Here is a 14,380-nt window from a genome sequence, read left to right on the forward strand (position 1 = left end):
GTATCAAAAGAAGATCTTAATTGCTTAAATAATATTTTCGAAGGCTTCTAAACGAAATTTCACGTTTGCATATTTAATACAGATATTTTATTTTACACAAGGACAAACTTAAGTCTATTTTTTTAAAAAAATGTTTTTTTTTTAAACTGTTGATTTTCTGTAATGTTATATAATTTCAAAAGGTGAATGTTATTTTTTTCCCTACGTAATTGACCCTTTGTTCGATGCATTTTTCTAGACGTTGTGACAGTAGTATTATTTTGGATCTTATCATATGCCCTTTTTTGAGTATTTTCGAATAAATTTTTTTTTTAAACTTTTGTGTATATCACTCGATGAAAATGTTCGGCAACGAAACCGGCAAGCAAAACATAGGCGCAATCGTATTTTCCACTTAAATCAAAAATTGCTCGAAAATCCTCGTGTGATATAGAAATGGTCCAATCAGATCACTTGCTTTTTATGACGTTTCAATTTTATGTGATGACGTTTACAAACGTTAATAAAAATGGCGGCGACGTTATAGAGAGGATGATCGGATGAAATTTTGAATTAATACATTAAATTTATTAAGTTAAAATACAAAATTAAATGGATATTTATTCTAGAGCGTTTGTGATTTACTTTTCTTTCCTTTACAAACATCGTTGAGAAAATATGAGATATAGCATCACGTGAAAAGATATTATCCAAAAGTTAGGATAAGTAACAAAAAATGGTAATCCTATTACGAGCAACCGTTTGGGCAACTAAGCAACAGTATCGCCAACTGCGAAATTGCTTTTATAGAGTTGAGGTTACGTTTACTGTTGCTTATAGTTTTCTCTATCGTGATATCCGTATCAGAGAACACATCCACACTATAAGTTGTGTGACGATGTTCGGAAAAAAAATGAAAATAAAAGAATTTTTACGTGTATGAAACTAGTATTCAAATAAAATAGCGTTTCTGGGACACAAACATGTAGTCGTGGATATTGATACAAATAACGTGATTAAATAAATGCCGAAGCAAATTAGTTCACCCAGAAAAGCACGAGAAAGTATAAGTACCTGATGGTGTTTTGTCTGTTTTTCCATATGGCCCATTTCTGGCGATAATCTCGTGAAGAATAATGCCAAAAGAATAAGTATCTCCTTTCTGTGTACCTGACTGAGAGGCTTGAGGATCTCTTAATAGCTCAGGTGCTCGCCAAAGTAGCTCTAAAGGAATGGAAAGAAAAATTACTTTAGTAACAAGAATAGTAATTGGTATGTTCTTCTATACCAGTGGTTTCAATTTCTGTCGACTAAGGAACCCTATATGATCAAACTGTTTTACCCCGTAATTATAAAAAAGTTCATTAGCATTTGTTAATTTGCAAAAAAAAAGACTAATTTGAAAAATTAAATGTGAAGAATGATGTATTTTAAAATTTTGAATTTTCTCTTAGTGTATACTTATAATGCTAAAAATAACAAATAAGCTGATTTCGTTTATGATTTGTAAAAATAACTTATATAAGTTATCAGAAAAAATAAATCGTTATTCTTAAATTTAGGTATTTTATTTTGAATTGAAAAGTTCGTTGAGAAATGCCCAAATGGATATTTTTATAAATGCATATCCTTTTCATAATTTGATATGTTTTTCTTGAAAAAAAAATTGCTGTTAATTTATTTTTTTTATTTATTATTTTTTTAAAATTTTGTTACTTTTTTTCTGCGGCATTTACGTAAATAATTTCACATAAAAAACTGAAATATTAAATAAATTACTGATTATTGATCGAATATAATAATTACTAACTAATTACTGTTTTAAAAAATACAATTAATGTGTGATTAAAAAAAATCCTAACTCCCTGAACCTCTGTATATCTACCAGGGAACCCTTGGGTTCTGCGGAACATCTTTTGTGAACCAATTTCCTACACTACCCAGTTCTTATTATCTATAATAAATAAAATGAATTTGTTTGCTTGTGTGCATGTCTCTCTTATAACTCTAGGAAAGTTTGTTCTAACGTCTTCGAATTTGGACAGTGAGTAAAAGAAGCAATTTTATCCTCTCTATCTCCTGAACTTTGTTCAAAAATTTCAATTAAATCATTCAAGAAAGACATTTAAAAAATGGGATTTTCTTCATGCTTTAGAGCTAGCGCCATTGATATAAATGAACGTTTTTAAAGATAGCGTCAGTCATGCTTACTGATAGCTCTCATTGAACAAAAAATAAGTTTGCACGTTCTTAGATATTTAATAAATTTTTATTCGTTATCTCGGATAAGCTCAATCATAGTGAGCGTGGTAGCATAGGTGGACTACGTCATCAAATGAGTAATCTAAAATCCCCTGTTAATTTTTTTTTATAATTATGTTTTTAAAACATATTTCTATAAAATTAAATAATTTAAAACCAACAGTATTTGAAATTCAAAAAAAAAGAAGTTATGTACTGAAAAGTAGATGTAGTGGAAAAATAGTTTAATTCGCGTAGGGGAAAGTAAGAACTCGGCAAGCTAGTTTTGATGCCAATGCTGCTTGCAAGCGTTTTTAAAAAGTGTTTAAATGTGCTTCTTTTCGATTTTCGTTTTTAAAAGCCCTTAAAGGTGCTTTTTTCATTGGGTGTTCTTAAAGAGTGCTTAATTTTCCCTTTTCCAAAATTAGATTTTTTTTCTTTACCATGTCGAATTTCGCTACGAATTATGCAAAAACCTTGGTTTTCATTTTGTTCTATTTAACGTTTTCAAAATTCATTCCATTCCATTTCGGCAAACCGTCTGTCCGCCAATCATTTTTCATGTTTGATGAAATACTTTCTAGGCCGCATGTGCGTTTACTGAGATGGATTCAGTGGGAATAATTCTAGCACTCTAATGTGCAACTCTGCGGCATTTTGCAAGACATTCTCAATTTCAGGCTTCATTTTCTGCCCTCTGAAATCGAACTGAAATATCTCTCGAATTTTTTTCTGATCACGGGGACCAACATTGCGATTTTTTCTCCTATTAGCAAAAGAAAATTTATTTATCTTGTTAATTTCAACGGTAATCGATAATCCGGTATGATCAACAATATTAATCTTGTTAATGCTTTGTTGAATGCTTTGTTGTCTGATCACGGGGACCAACATTGCGATTTTTTCTCCTATTAGCAAAAGAAAATTTATCTTGTTAATTTAATCGGTAATCTATAATCCGGTATGATCAACAATATTAATCTTGTTAATGCTTTGTTGAATATGCTTTTAAAAATAACTTTTATTTAAATCTGAAAAATACACGCGATAACCTTTTTAAACAATAGTTAAACTAATTTGAAATTTGAAATTTTTTTTTATAATTAAGTAAATTAATTATTAATTTAAAAAATAGAATGAACCACTCAATATTGAATATATTAAAAAGTGTGCATATATTGTTTTTATTGTGCTAATATAATTAAGAAAAGAGTTCATTATCAGAAACTAGTTATTTTATCACGATAATGTGAAATCTTTGAAAATTATTTTGCATTTTGTTAATGTATTTATGAAGAAATGTCGAAAAAAGGTAGAAAATTTTTTTTTAGTGCGCATGTCCTAATTATAATATTTTTTTAAAGAGCTTAAAAATATATATTTTGAATGTTCAAAAAGTGCATATTTTTTGTTGAAAAACTTGACTACGCTCCCTGTGAAAGTAATAAAAAAAAATTTAGTAGAGTGCGGTGAAATTCGTATCTTATTTGAATTGTTTTAAGCAACGAGTAAAATTTCTTATTTATTTTTTCTTATTGCATCCCACAATTTGTATTCCTTAGATAAAATTTTTTCTAGTAGAGGTGATTATTTTTCAAATCTTAGTAATCGTTTACTTGGCATTAGAATTAACATATTAACAAAATATTCGTATATAAAGGTACGATATTTGTATATTTTGAAAACAAAATGTTCTATCTTTTTGTGGAAAATATTGATTTTTAAGTAAGAGAATCATGAATAAGAAAAAAATTTTGGGAGTGGGCGAGCAGTGAATCCTAGTTTTATAAAAATTCTTAAACAATGGTAACAATTTTATAGGAAAATGCGAGGGAATTTTTTAAAAATAAAAAAATGCCATCTAAAAAGTAATATTGAATGTAAATAACAATTGTATAAAAATCTTGACTTTCTGATAAGTAATTTTAAGAGTTGATATGATTTTAAATTTAGATATTAATGTCCATAATCAAGTTTAAATTTCTGAAACTATTTTAAAATGTGTTATAATTTTATTACAAAAGTCATCAGTTGTTACAAGACTTTCAAGCCAGGTATCAAATAATTAAACTAACTTAGAAACAGTTACTTAAGTGCTTATTTGGAGTCAATTTTCTTGTTCAATCATTGGAAACGCAAAATTATAATAATCAATTTATTAGTTATTAATTAAAAATATTGAATAAAATATTAATGATTAAATAGTTAACCCAAGGTATTTTACATGAATTAAAGTATCAGTTCAAATGAGCACGAACAGCCAGTATGAGAATAAGTGTGACCCTAGCGGCGTGCAATGACACTTACCATCAAGGGTTGCTTAGAAATACCCAGGAATTCTGTGACATCCTCTACAATGCAGTGAAACGGTGTAAATAAAGATGCTTAAAATTCCAGCTAAAAAAAAATCTTTGCACTGTAGTTGTATTGATCTAGTTGGGAGTTTTTTTTTGTCAACAACGAATATTATTAAAATTTTAAATTAAATAATATTTGTGACCGCATCTTAAAAAGACATTTTTTAAATTTTGTGTCGTAAAAACAAATAGAAGAGCAGTAATTACGATAGTAGCAGTACGAAGAGCAGCAATATGCGAACAACTTTTTTTCCAGATTTAAGCTCTTTAATAGTTAATTTTTAAATACTAAATAATATTAAAATTATGAAATATCAATAAATCATACTTACTTTAAAATAAATAAATATTTCTTATCTATTTATTATACACTAAAGCATTTAAACTTAACTTATTCTTATATCTCAATATTGTTAATATAATAGTTAATGCCAGTATAGTTAACAACTAACACTATTAGTTGCGCAAATAAACTTACTTTTTATTTGTGATACAGGTGAGAAAAATTAACTTTGGCAAACATTAAAAGGAGAAGTTATTCACGGAGCAAATTTGCTGAATGNGAAAGATCAAGGAAGAAAAGTGAAACGGATTTTATTCAAAATGGCAAAAGACGAAATTTTTTCCAAAACTCGCGCATTTGAAATTGATTAATAGAGTGCGCGAACTTCTTGCGTTTATCATTTTTTATTGCGAGAAAAGAAAAAAAATATGCGAGATTCTCGCGTTCTCGCTCTGTAGTGAAAACACAATTAATCATCAGTATAAGGCATACCGGGCAGTGGCACTGAACGTTGAAAAAGTATTGATGTAGTGCATACCGGGCAGTGGTACTTAACTAGACCTAGTACATATTTCGGACATTTACCAAATTGTTAACATTCAAAGATGGAAGTCAACAAATTTCGGTTATTGACAGTAACAGTATTACAAGAGCTGTGCGGTCGGTAATAGAAAAATTTTCGACTTTTCCGACTCCGATTCAATTAAAACCGAATCCCAGGAAATATTATAAAAACGATCCTGAATTTATTTTTGGACAAGAATAGCAGTTGACCATAAATGAACTAGAAATATTTTGCGGTGTGATGCGACGCATTTTAACAAAAACGAAGATGGGAAATCTGCTGAGCATGGGCTTCTGTTTGCCATAACGAGTCTCTGCTACATCCTGATAACGTTAATGGACGGTAGAGTTTTACTGCTGATTTCATTCTTGGATCCATTTTCTTCGAGAACACTCTTCGCATGGATAGTGTTTTCAATGTAAATGTAAGCAACAACAATCTCGATCTCTTGACCTGCTCTACTTCCGGTTAGAAAGTATACAGCTGCTTACTACGGCTTATTCTGCTAGGCGATATTTTCAAACCGTTCATTTCGTTTTTAAAAAAGAAATTAATCATATAATTTCTGATCTCAAATCAGCTGTAATTCATGAGATATTAATTATTATTAAGTAATTTAGGTGGGTTTGAAGAGAAAATTTGTTTTAGTTGTTTATCGATGTATTACTGAAAAGGATGAAATGGTTAGAAACAAGTCGCTTTTTTATCAATCCCGATTTGGCCTCTTTTTACTTGTTTATTACAGTTTGTTCTTGTTTGCAGGCCGTGCGCCATCATACGTTAGTGTAAGCACATTGTTCCAGCAGCGAGATTAAGTTCATTTTACAAATTATCATTTAGGTTTAAATTTTGAAGTTAGTATATTTTTGACAAAGTAGGAAGTGTTTTATATAATAAAGATTCTTTTTTTTTTCAAATGTCGATTTTACGTCTTAAAATAAACAGTCTTCAATTGATGATTCTTTTAACGTTTTTTTAACACAAATAATATATCAGGTAACGAATATACTATACAAAAAATAACTACTCAAGAGAGTCGATACGAATTGACCCAAAACACAATAATGGCTTAAAAAACACAGGACACAGTATCCCGGAAGTATGTGCAGTAAATAGTTTGCATCGCATCCTTCTGTAGGAAACACCATCCGTAGAGGAGAGATACGTACTTTGCCGGATAAGCATGATTCTGCAATACATCGAGAAATCTTGCTTGCTACAGTTGAACTTACAACTTAACACGCTTTATAGCCTTCTTAGACGCTTTATAGCCTTCTTTTTGGGTACATGACTTTCCATGTTCAACTACATAACCCAACCAAAAAGACAAAGGAGTTTTTGGATCCAGTATATTTTTATATTTTTTTTTATTAACCGTCGTTGAACAGACGACCCAATCTTATGGGTTTACGACTACCAATGTTCAACTGCGTAGCCTTGTAATTTTGAACCCAATCCAGAAGACAAGGGAACTCCTGGTATTCTGTATTGGGAGAAATTTGCCTTCGTGGAGGACTTTTTGATGGAGCTAACCCGCATTTGCTTTACATGGAGAGGAACACCACGAAAACATCCCGCGGATAGCCTGACGGCAAGGGGACTCTAACCCATGATCCGTCTACAACTGAGGATATTTCACGTCAGCACTGTGGTCGGTGCAAGTCGGATGCGGAATTCGTATCAACTGGAATTCGAACCCGGTTCGCCTCATTGGAAGGCGAACGCTCTCTTCCCTGAGCCATCGCTGCTCTGGATCCAGTATTTGAACTAACTAGCCGGACTTTTTGATAGAACTAACCGGCATTTGCGTAAAGCGAAGAGGAAAACTGCGAAAACCTCTTACGGTTAGCCTTATGGTAGGAAGATTCAAATTCATGATTCATCGAGCACTGAAGATATTTTTTTGAGTCAGCGACCATCTATTGCTGGGATTCGAACCTGGGTCGTCTCATCGGGAGATGAGGGCTCTATTACCTGAGCCANGAAACAGCTTGGACTTGAAAAGTATTTGAACTAACTAGCCAGACTTTTTGATAGAACTAACCCGCATTTGCGTTACGCGAAGAGGAAAACTGTGAAAACCTCTTACGGTTAGCCTTATGGTAGGAAGATTCAAATTCATGATTCATCGAGTACTGAAGATATTTTTTTGAGTCAGCGACCATCTATTGCTGGGATTCGAACCTGGGTCGTCTCATCGGGAGGTGAGGGCTCTATTACCTGAGCCTCCGCAAGCTCTTAAATTAGTGTTTGGCGAAATTTGAATGCATATGCTATAATTCAATAAATGTTTGCACCTTCAGTTTTAGTATAATTCCGCATGCGAGTCCGTATTACACATTGTGGTTTAAATTTGAAAATTTTTTTGATAACAAATTTATTTCCTCATAGTCCCTTAAACGTGTATTGCAAACTTTATCAACATCCGTCAACTATAAGAATTTTTTTATGTTTTAAACTGAACTGAGCAAATTTAGTTATAACCACTTTGTACATGAATGTGTTATTTTTTTAAAAAAAGAAGGAAAATATATTTAAAACTAAAATACAGTATATTCGCGATATTTAGAACTTCTATAACTCGAAAACCTTGTTTTGTTGAATTTTTTTTCCCCGTTTGCATTATATATCCACCTAATGTTTATTTGAATACCTATGTCGAAGAATTTCGTCTCAAAACCTTGTTATGTTGAATATTTTTCGAAATAGAACATGAATTTTTTCAGAAAAATAACTATGTAAGTTTATTATAAACAAATTATTTTCCATTTAATGCACAATTATTTTTGTCTTACTTATTTAAATAAAATTATCATTACCGTAAGACTTATGGTTAACTATCATTACATGCATATTTGCTAGTAGTTATTTTTATATTTAATGACTGAATCTTAGAATATATTTTTCTTTTTTTAGAACATATTCTTTTAGAACATTTCGTTTTTTAGAAACTCGCTGTCTCGAAATTCTTTTAGCTTCCCTTCAACTTTGAGATATCGAGAGCTTACTGTATTTAGCTATTTTTAAGAGATAATTATTTATAATTATTAATTTCTTAAACCTCAATTATTTTTGGGAGAAACAAAAATTCTTAATGAAGAGCGACATTAAAAGCAGCCAAAAATTCGAAAACAATATTTCAATAATGCTTTGTTCAAAACTTATATTTTTAATTGCTTTCAGGAAATAAAAAAAGTAAAATTTTTGTTTCATAAATGATATTGCAGAAGTAGCCTTTAATTTGATGTAGAATGTTAAAGCTATTGATAATGTATGTATTACAACTAAAAAGCGAAGGTCGTGTTCTTAAAAAAATTTAACGCCATTTAAAAACCTTAAATCCACGACGTTAATTTAATGTTAATTTTTATAACAAAAATTAAACTATTATAATAAATAATTATTTAATGTACATCTTCAATTATTTAATAAGTTTCATTCCATTTATAATATTTAATAAACAAATTATTTAATAAGTAAATATTTTAATTTACATCTTCTGAGATGTAACTTCTGCGTCAGCGTAGATAAACTTTAAATCTCAGAGGGAACAAAAAAAATATTCTGTTCTCCTAAAACTTGTTACGAGCACATAAAATTCACAGAATATTTCGCGTGGGTGAAAACTCATTTGTTCTTCAAAGGTCTCAACGCTAGAGGAGTCACGAGACGCGTGCGGTCACGTGCTCTTCTCACGTGTTTCGTCCACGAGAAATCCATTGTGAACTATTTTTGAAAATTGTAGAATTAATATTTAGATGTCCTTCATTCTATTTTAGCCGTTAAACTATTTAAAGTGAAAAAAAAACAAGAGAAATACGACTTTGACAAAAGTAAAAATATACATGTCTTTATGTCTTCTTTTTCACTGAAAGAAAATGTAGTTTTTTTTCTCACTAGTAAATCTATTTTAACATATTAAACCTTTTAGTTATGAAAAACGTCATACATTTTAATGTTATTCCGTAAAAATCAAATTTTATTTCAAACACTTAAGCTTTATTTCATAAGCTGTTATAAGTAATGTAATACTTTCGAAAATTTAAAAAAAATTACTGATTTTTAAACAAACTTTCTGTCTAAAGTAAAATTATAATAAATAAATTATATATAAGAGTAGTATAATAATAAAGTAAAGTCTATAAAACAGCATATACACTTTCAAAATTTTTGAGCAAGTTGAATTTTGTATGAACGAAAGCTATTTCCATCACATTTTAAAATAATCACAAAAAATAAACGTTTTGACGTCTAAAATATAATTTGACTATCATTGAATGACGTTATTATGTACTTTTTCATATATATATAAATGAAATACTGAAATATAATAAGTGAAAAAAAACATTTACGTTAACAAAAAGAATTAGTTGCTGTCACATACGTTTACTACTTCTAAATTTCTAAAAGAAACCATCAAAGAAAAAATTGTTAAATAAAGTTTGGTTTCTGCTTTTTATAAATTTTTATTTCAATAAACTTTGTGTAACCTTGTATTTCTTGTTAACACTTTATTTGAGTTATTGATATTCTTTAGTAAGCGCTGAAACTAATGTTTAGTTTTTATTTTATAACCGTCGTTGAACAACCGACCCAATTTTTGAGTTAACGACTACCAATGTTCAACTCTGTAGCCTTGTAATTTGGAACCTAAGCCAGAAGACAAGGGAACTCCTGGATCAAGTATTGGGAGAATTTTGCTTTCGTGAAGGATTTATTGATGGAACTAACCCGCATTTGCGTTACATGGAGAGGAAAACTACGAAAGCCTCCTATGGTTAGCTTGATGGCGGGGGAACTCTAACCCATGATCCGTCTACCACTGAGGATATTATATGTCAGCACTGAGGTAGGTGCGAGTTGGTTGCGGAATTCGTATCGACAGACATCGATGGGATTCGAATCCGGTTCATCTCATTGGGAGGCAAGCTCTCTATCCCCTGAGCCACCAAGGCTCTAATGTTTAGTTTTGTCGTTATTTTAGTTATTGAATATTAAATCACAAAATTCTGGTGAATATGCTTCAATAAAAATAATCATGTCTTAGTGATTGAACCACGGTGGTCTAAGGGATCCTCCCCAATGAGGTGACCCAGGTTCGAATTCCAGCGGTGCTGGTTGATACGAATTCTGCTCCGGATGCTCCATTTAGGAGTTCCTTTGGCTCCTGGGTTGGGTTCAAAATGACAAAGCTACGCAGTTGAACGTTGATAGTCATAAACTCAGAATTGGGTCGGCTGTATATCGTCGGTTAAAAAATTCATAATGATTTCAATTAAAAAAATATCTATTTATTTCAAAATAAAAAAATAAGACCAAATTAATTGGTTAGTTTTAAAATTTAGAAAAAAAATACATTGAAAAAAAAAATGCTTGCATCGTTGGAAAAGTTGCTCTTTTGAACACAGTAAGCTTAAGGGTAATTATAATTACAAGTAATCGAATACTGTGATTCTGTAATCATGATTACTGTTGTAATCAAAATACTCAATGATTGTAATCAGGATTACAAGTAATTGATTACGGTGATTGATTATCATAATCACGATTACAGTTGTAATCAAAACTTATAATCATGATTAAAAGTAATTGATCATATAGCAGTAATTATCTGCAATCAGTTACTTACAGTGTAATCAATTACTGTACTTGATGCCCAATTCTGATATATATATATCTGTGTGTGTGTGTGTGTGTGTGTGTGTGCGTGTGCGTGTGCGTGTGTGTGTGCGTGTGCGTGTGTGTGTGTGTGCGTGTGTGTGCGTGTGCGTGCGTGCGTGCGTGCGTGCGCTCGCTCTTCCCTCCATTTCCTGCATAACTTTCGAGCAGCGGCCTTTATTTTATCATAATATTGCAGTCTATAATATTTTGCAGTCATATTTTAATATCCTTTTTTATAAGGATGACAACATACTAATTTTTCTAGGCTTTTATTGAGGAAAAAATAAGGAAATTTATTTACAAATTATGTACATGTGGAGCAGAGTTTCGGGACACAACTTTACCGTATCATTTCCAAAAGATAACTGCACGCTTTCTTACGTGTACCATATAATTATTCGTTCATGTCATGTGATCTATAATATTCAGACTTCTTTGTTAGAACTGGCGCCGTAAGATCTTAAGACCAGATGGAGATGAATTAATATCTCAATATAGTTCTTGATTTTAATGGGAATTCGGCTTCATGAAGATATTTTACTGCGCGATTTAGATTCATTCTATAAAAAAAGATTTCATCGCTATTCAATGAAACTTAATATATACGTGAAGAGCTAAGTTAAGTATGTGAAGGAGATTATTTAATGTTCTCATAAACCAGATAAGCTTGTCTGCAGATAAGATATAATTTTTTTTAAGTTTAGTCTTAAGATCCTTTTAATTTTATCAATCTGGTATTTTAGATGTTACATATATACATATATACAAATATATATATATACAAATTAAAAGTTTTAAAATTTCTAATCTTTTTTGAGCAAACAATGTATTGCTTATACGGCATGTATGATGTATGAACGATTTTTATAATTTCATTCTTTCAACATTTCATGAGTGACGCTAAAAATTGTTTCACTAAGTAACACGTTCCCATTTTACTCACTCGATTATGGCTGCTGAAGCCGTTAACAGGCGTAAACTGAATTTGATGAACATTACAGGTTTGGAAAAAAAATTATAGTTGTAGTAAATTGAATATTCAGTAATTAAATCATATTTCAGTTTCTGTGTCTACTTGAAAAAAAATCCCGAAGTAAAAGTTAATGATTTATGACGAAAATAGTTACATTTTCTATTACAAACGGAAATATGCATTCTTTTAGAGCAGACACAAAATCAATTTATCACTAATGCGTCTGATATTCAAAATAGCAAGTTTAGGAATCTCCATATTTTTAATGAACTCTTTATAAATTATTATTCTAATTCGTATAATGTTCTGATAAAAAAAATAATAACGTGTGCACAAAAATATTTTGCGATTATCCATTATATCCATCATTCATTACGTTTAAAGAAAAGCATTAAATCAATAAAACAAACGCTATGAAAACAATAAAAAAAAGGGGGGGGGAGTAAACTGAATAAGATAAATAATGCAATATTATATTTTTCCTATTACGATCGTTATTTATAGAGTGCTTTAATCTACTTTCGCAGGATATCCGGCATTTGCAGTTGTTACATTATCTGCATTGTTCCAATTGCTTAAGTCACTTTTAGTAGATGAAAAAAATAAGTTACGTTAAATATATTTTTTCATTTCGCTGTATAGGCGCATATTCGTTAAATAAATATTATTACAATGCATTAATTTGGAAATCACATTATAACACTGTATTTATAGATGAAAATAAATACAATCTTCGATAAAAAAAAATTATCCTTTATAGGAAAATAACTTTGAAATATATTTTATTGTTTAATGTTTTTTTGATAGTTTGCCGATAGAAGTATTGTTTTAAATAAATCTACGTAATTTCAATAATATATCTAAAAAGAAAAGAAATGCGAGAATGATTATTTATTTGTTGAGTACTTTTTAATAAATCGGTAATCTTATTGTTAACGGATATTTCGTTAATTTTTATTTACTTCCTAACAAAACTGATTGAAATAATATGCAATTCATTCACTTAAAAACGATTTTATTCGTAGACTTTGACAACTAAATGCTTTTGCAGAATGGCAACAGTGATTTTCAAATACTTCACATAAATTATAAATATACTTAATATTCTCAAATTCAGCTGAGCAGAAATTTAATAACGGTTTTGCAAATGGAAAAAAAAATTTATATTTTATAAAACCGAGTATGTAAGTTGAATATTTTTAAATTTTTCATATTACGTTCGGTTATTATTGAAAGTTTAAATTTTAAAAAAAAGTTTGATGAAAATGATTAAATCATTTATTTTAAAACAGGAATTACTATTAAAAAGGAATTTACCTTATATTTACTATTACAGTTAGATGATTATCAAAATTATGATGGATAAACGAACTTGATGTAACTTAATGTGAGTATTTCAACAAAAATTATTTCGAATGTTTTAAAAATACATTAATTGTTATGCAATTTTAGAAATTTTTGTAAAATTCGAATATTTAATTCATACGACTCTTTTTTGAGAAAAAAAAGCCCTGTACAGGCAATTGTAAAGAGCTTAATCAATATTGCTGGACTTGAGCAATAATTTATATGCTTTGTTTCCAAACTCGAGTGATTATTATGGCATCAAGTCTCTCTCTCATTATCTCTCTACATTAGTGACAACTAACTATCTCTTCCTGACAGATGGCAGCGCTGCATAATTTCGCTTCGTTCAACTATTCGCTTTGATTCGACCTACAAATCGTCTGAGTCTATCAGAACGCCAAGGTCCAAACTGAAGGTAACTTTAAGGAGTATAACTCTAATTTACTGTCAGTGACCATACGTTTTACGAGAAAAAAATTAAGGGCAAAGCGGTATTTTTATGGTTATGTTAGCTTTACGGGCATAGATTAAAAATTACGGTCAGTGACTAGAATATTTTCTGCTCACTGACCGTAATTGAGCGAAGAAATTTTTTAGAATGCACTCAACTATTAATCATTAATATGAGCTTTTGTTAAAAGTGTTATACCTAGTAGTATTTTAATAATATATTATTCATTATTGTTTTCGGAGACTTACAAAATACTTTAAAAAAGCAAATAACACAGTTTACCTTCGATTAAATAATTCGTTGCACAACAAAAGCTTTAAGAAACTAAATCTCTTTTGAGTTGATATGATGATTTGTTTTTCAATATTTTCCGCATTTCCATACATTTTTCCTCTTATGCAAAATCAAGTTATGTATTTAGTTTAAATTTAAGAGGTTAACGATAAAAAATTACGCAACATCTCATTTTGAATATAAAATTGAATAATCTCAATGTATTTATTATATTATTCCATATCCTTGA

At 30.0% G+C, this 14,380-nt stretch overlaps 1 protein-coding gene across 3 annotated transcripts in view; it reads right to left on the reverse strand.

The window, feature by feature from the left end:
• Nucleotides 1-14,380, reverse strand: part of LOC107452371 (guanylate cyclase 32E) — a 182,636-nt gene that overhangs the window by 32,199 nt on the left and 136,057 nt on the right. For all 3 annotated transcript variants that reach the window (XM_071178245.1, XM_043050036.2, XM_071178246.1), the window contains one exon: nt 1,054-1,203. In XM_071178245.1, the coding sequence (XP_071034346.1) occupies nt 1,054-1,203 (150 nt within the window). The remainder of the gene's footprint in view (nt 1-1,053; nt 1,204-14,380) is intronic.

This window comes from Parasteatoda tepidariorum, chromosome 3, assembly GCF_043381705.1.
Source record: "Parasteatoda tepidariorum isolate YZ-2023 chromosome 3, CAS_Ptep_4.0, whole genome shotgun sequence".
Taxonomy (NCBI): domain Eukaryota; kingdom Metazoa; phylum Arthropoda; class Arachnida; order Araneae; family Theridiidae; genus Parasteatoda; species Parasteatoda tepidariorum.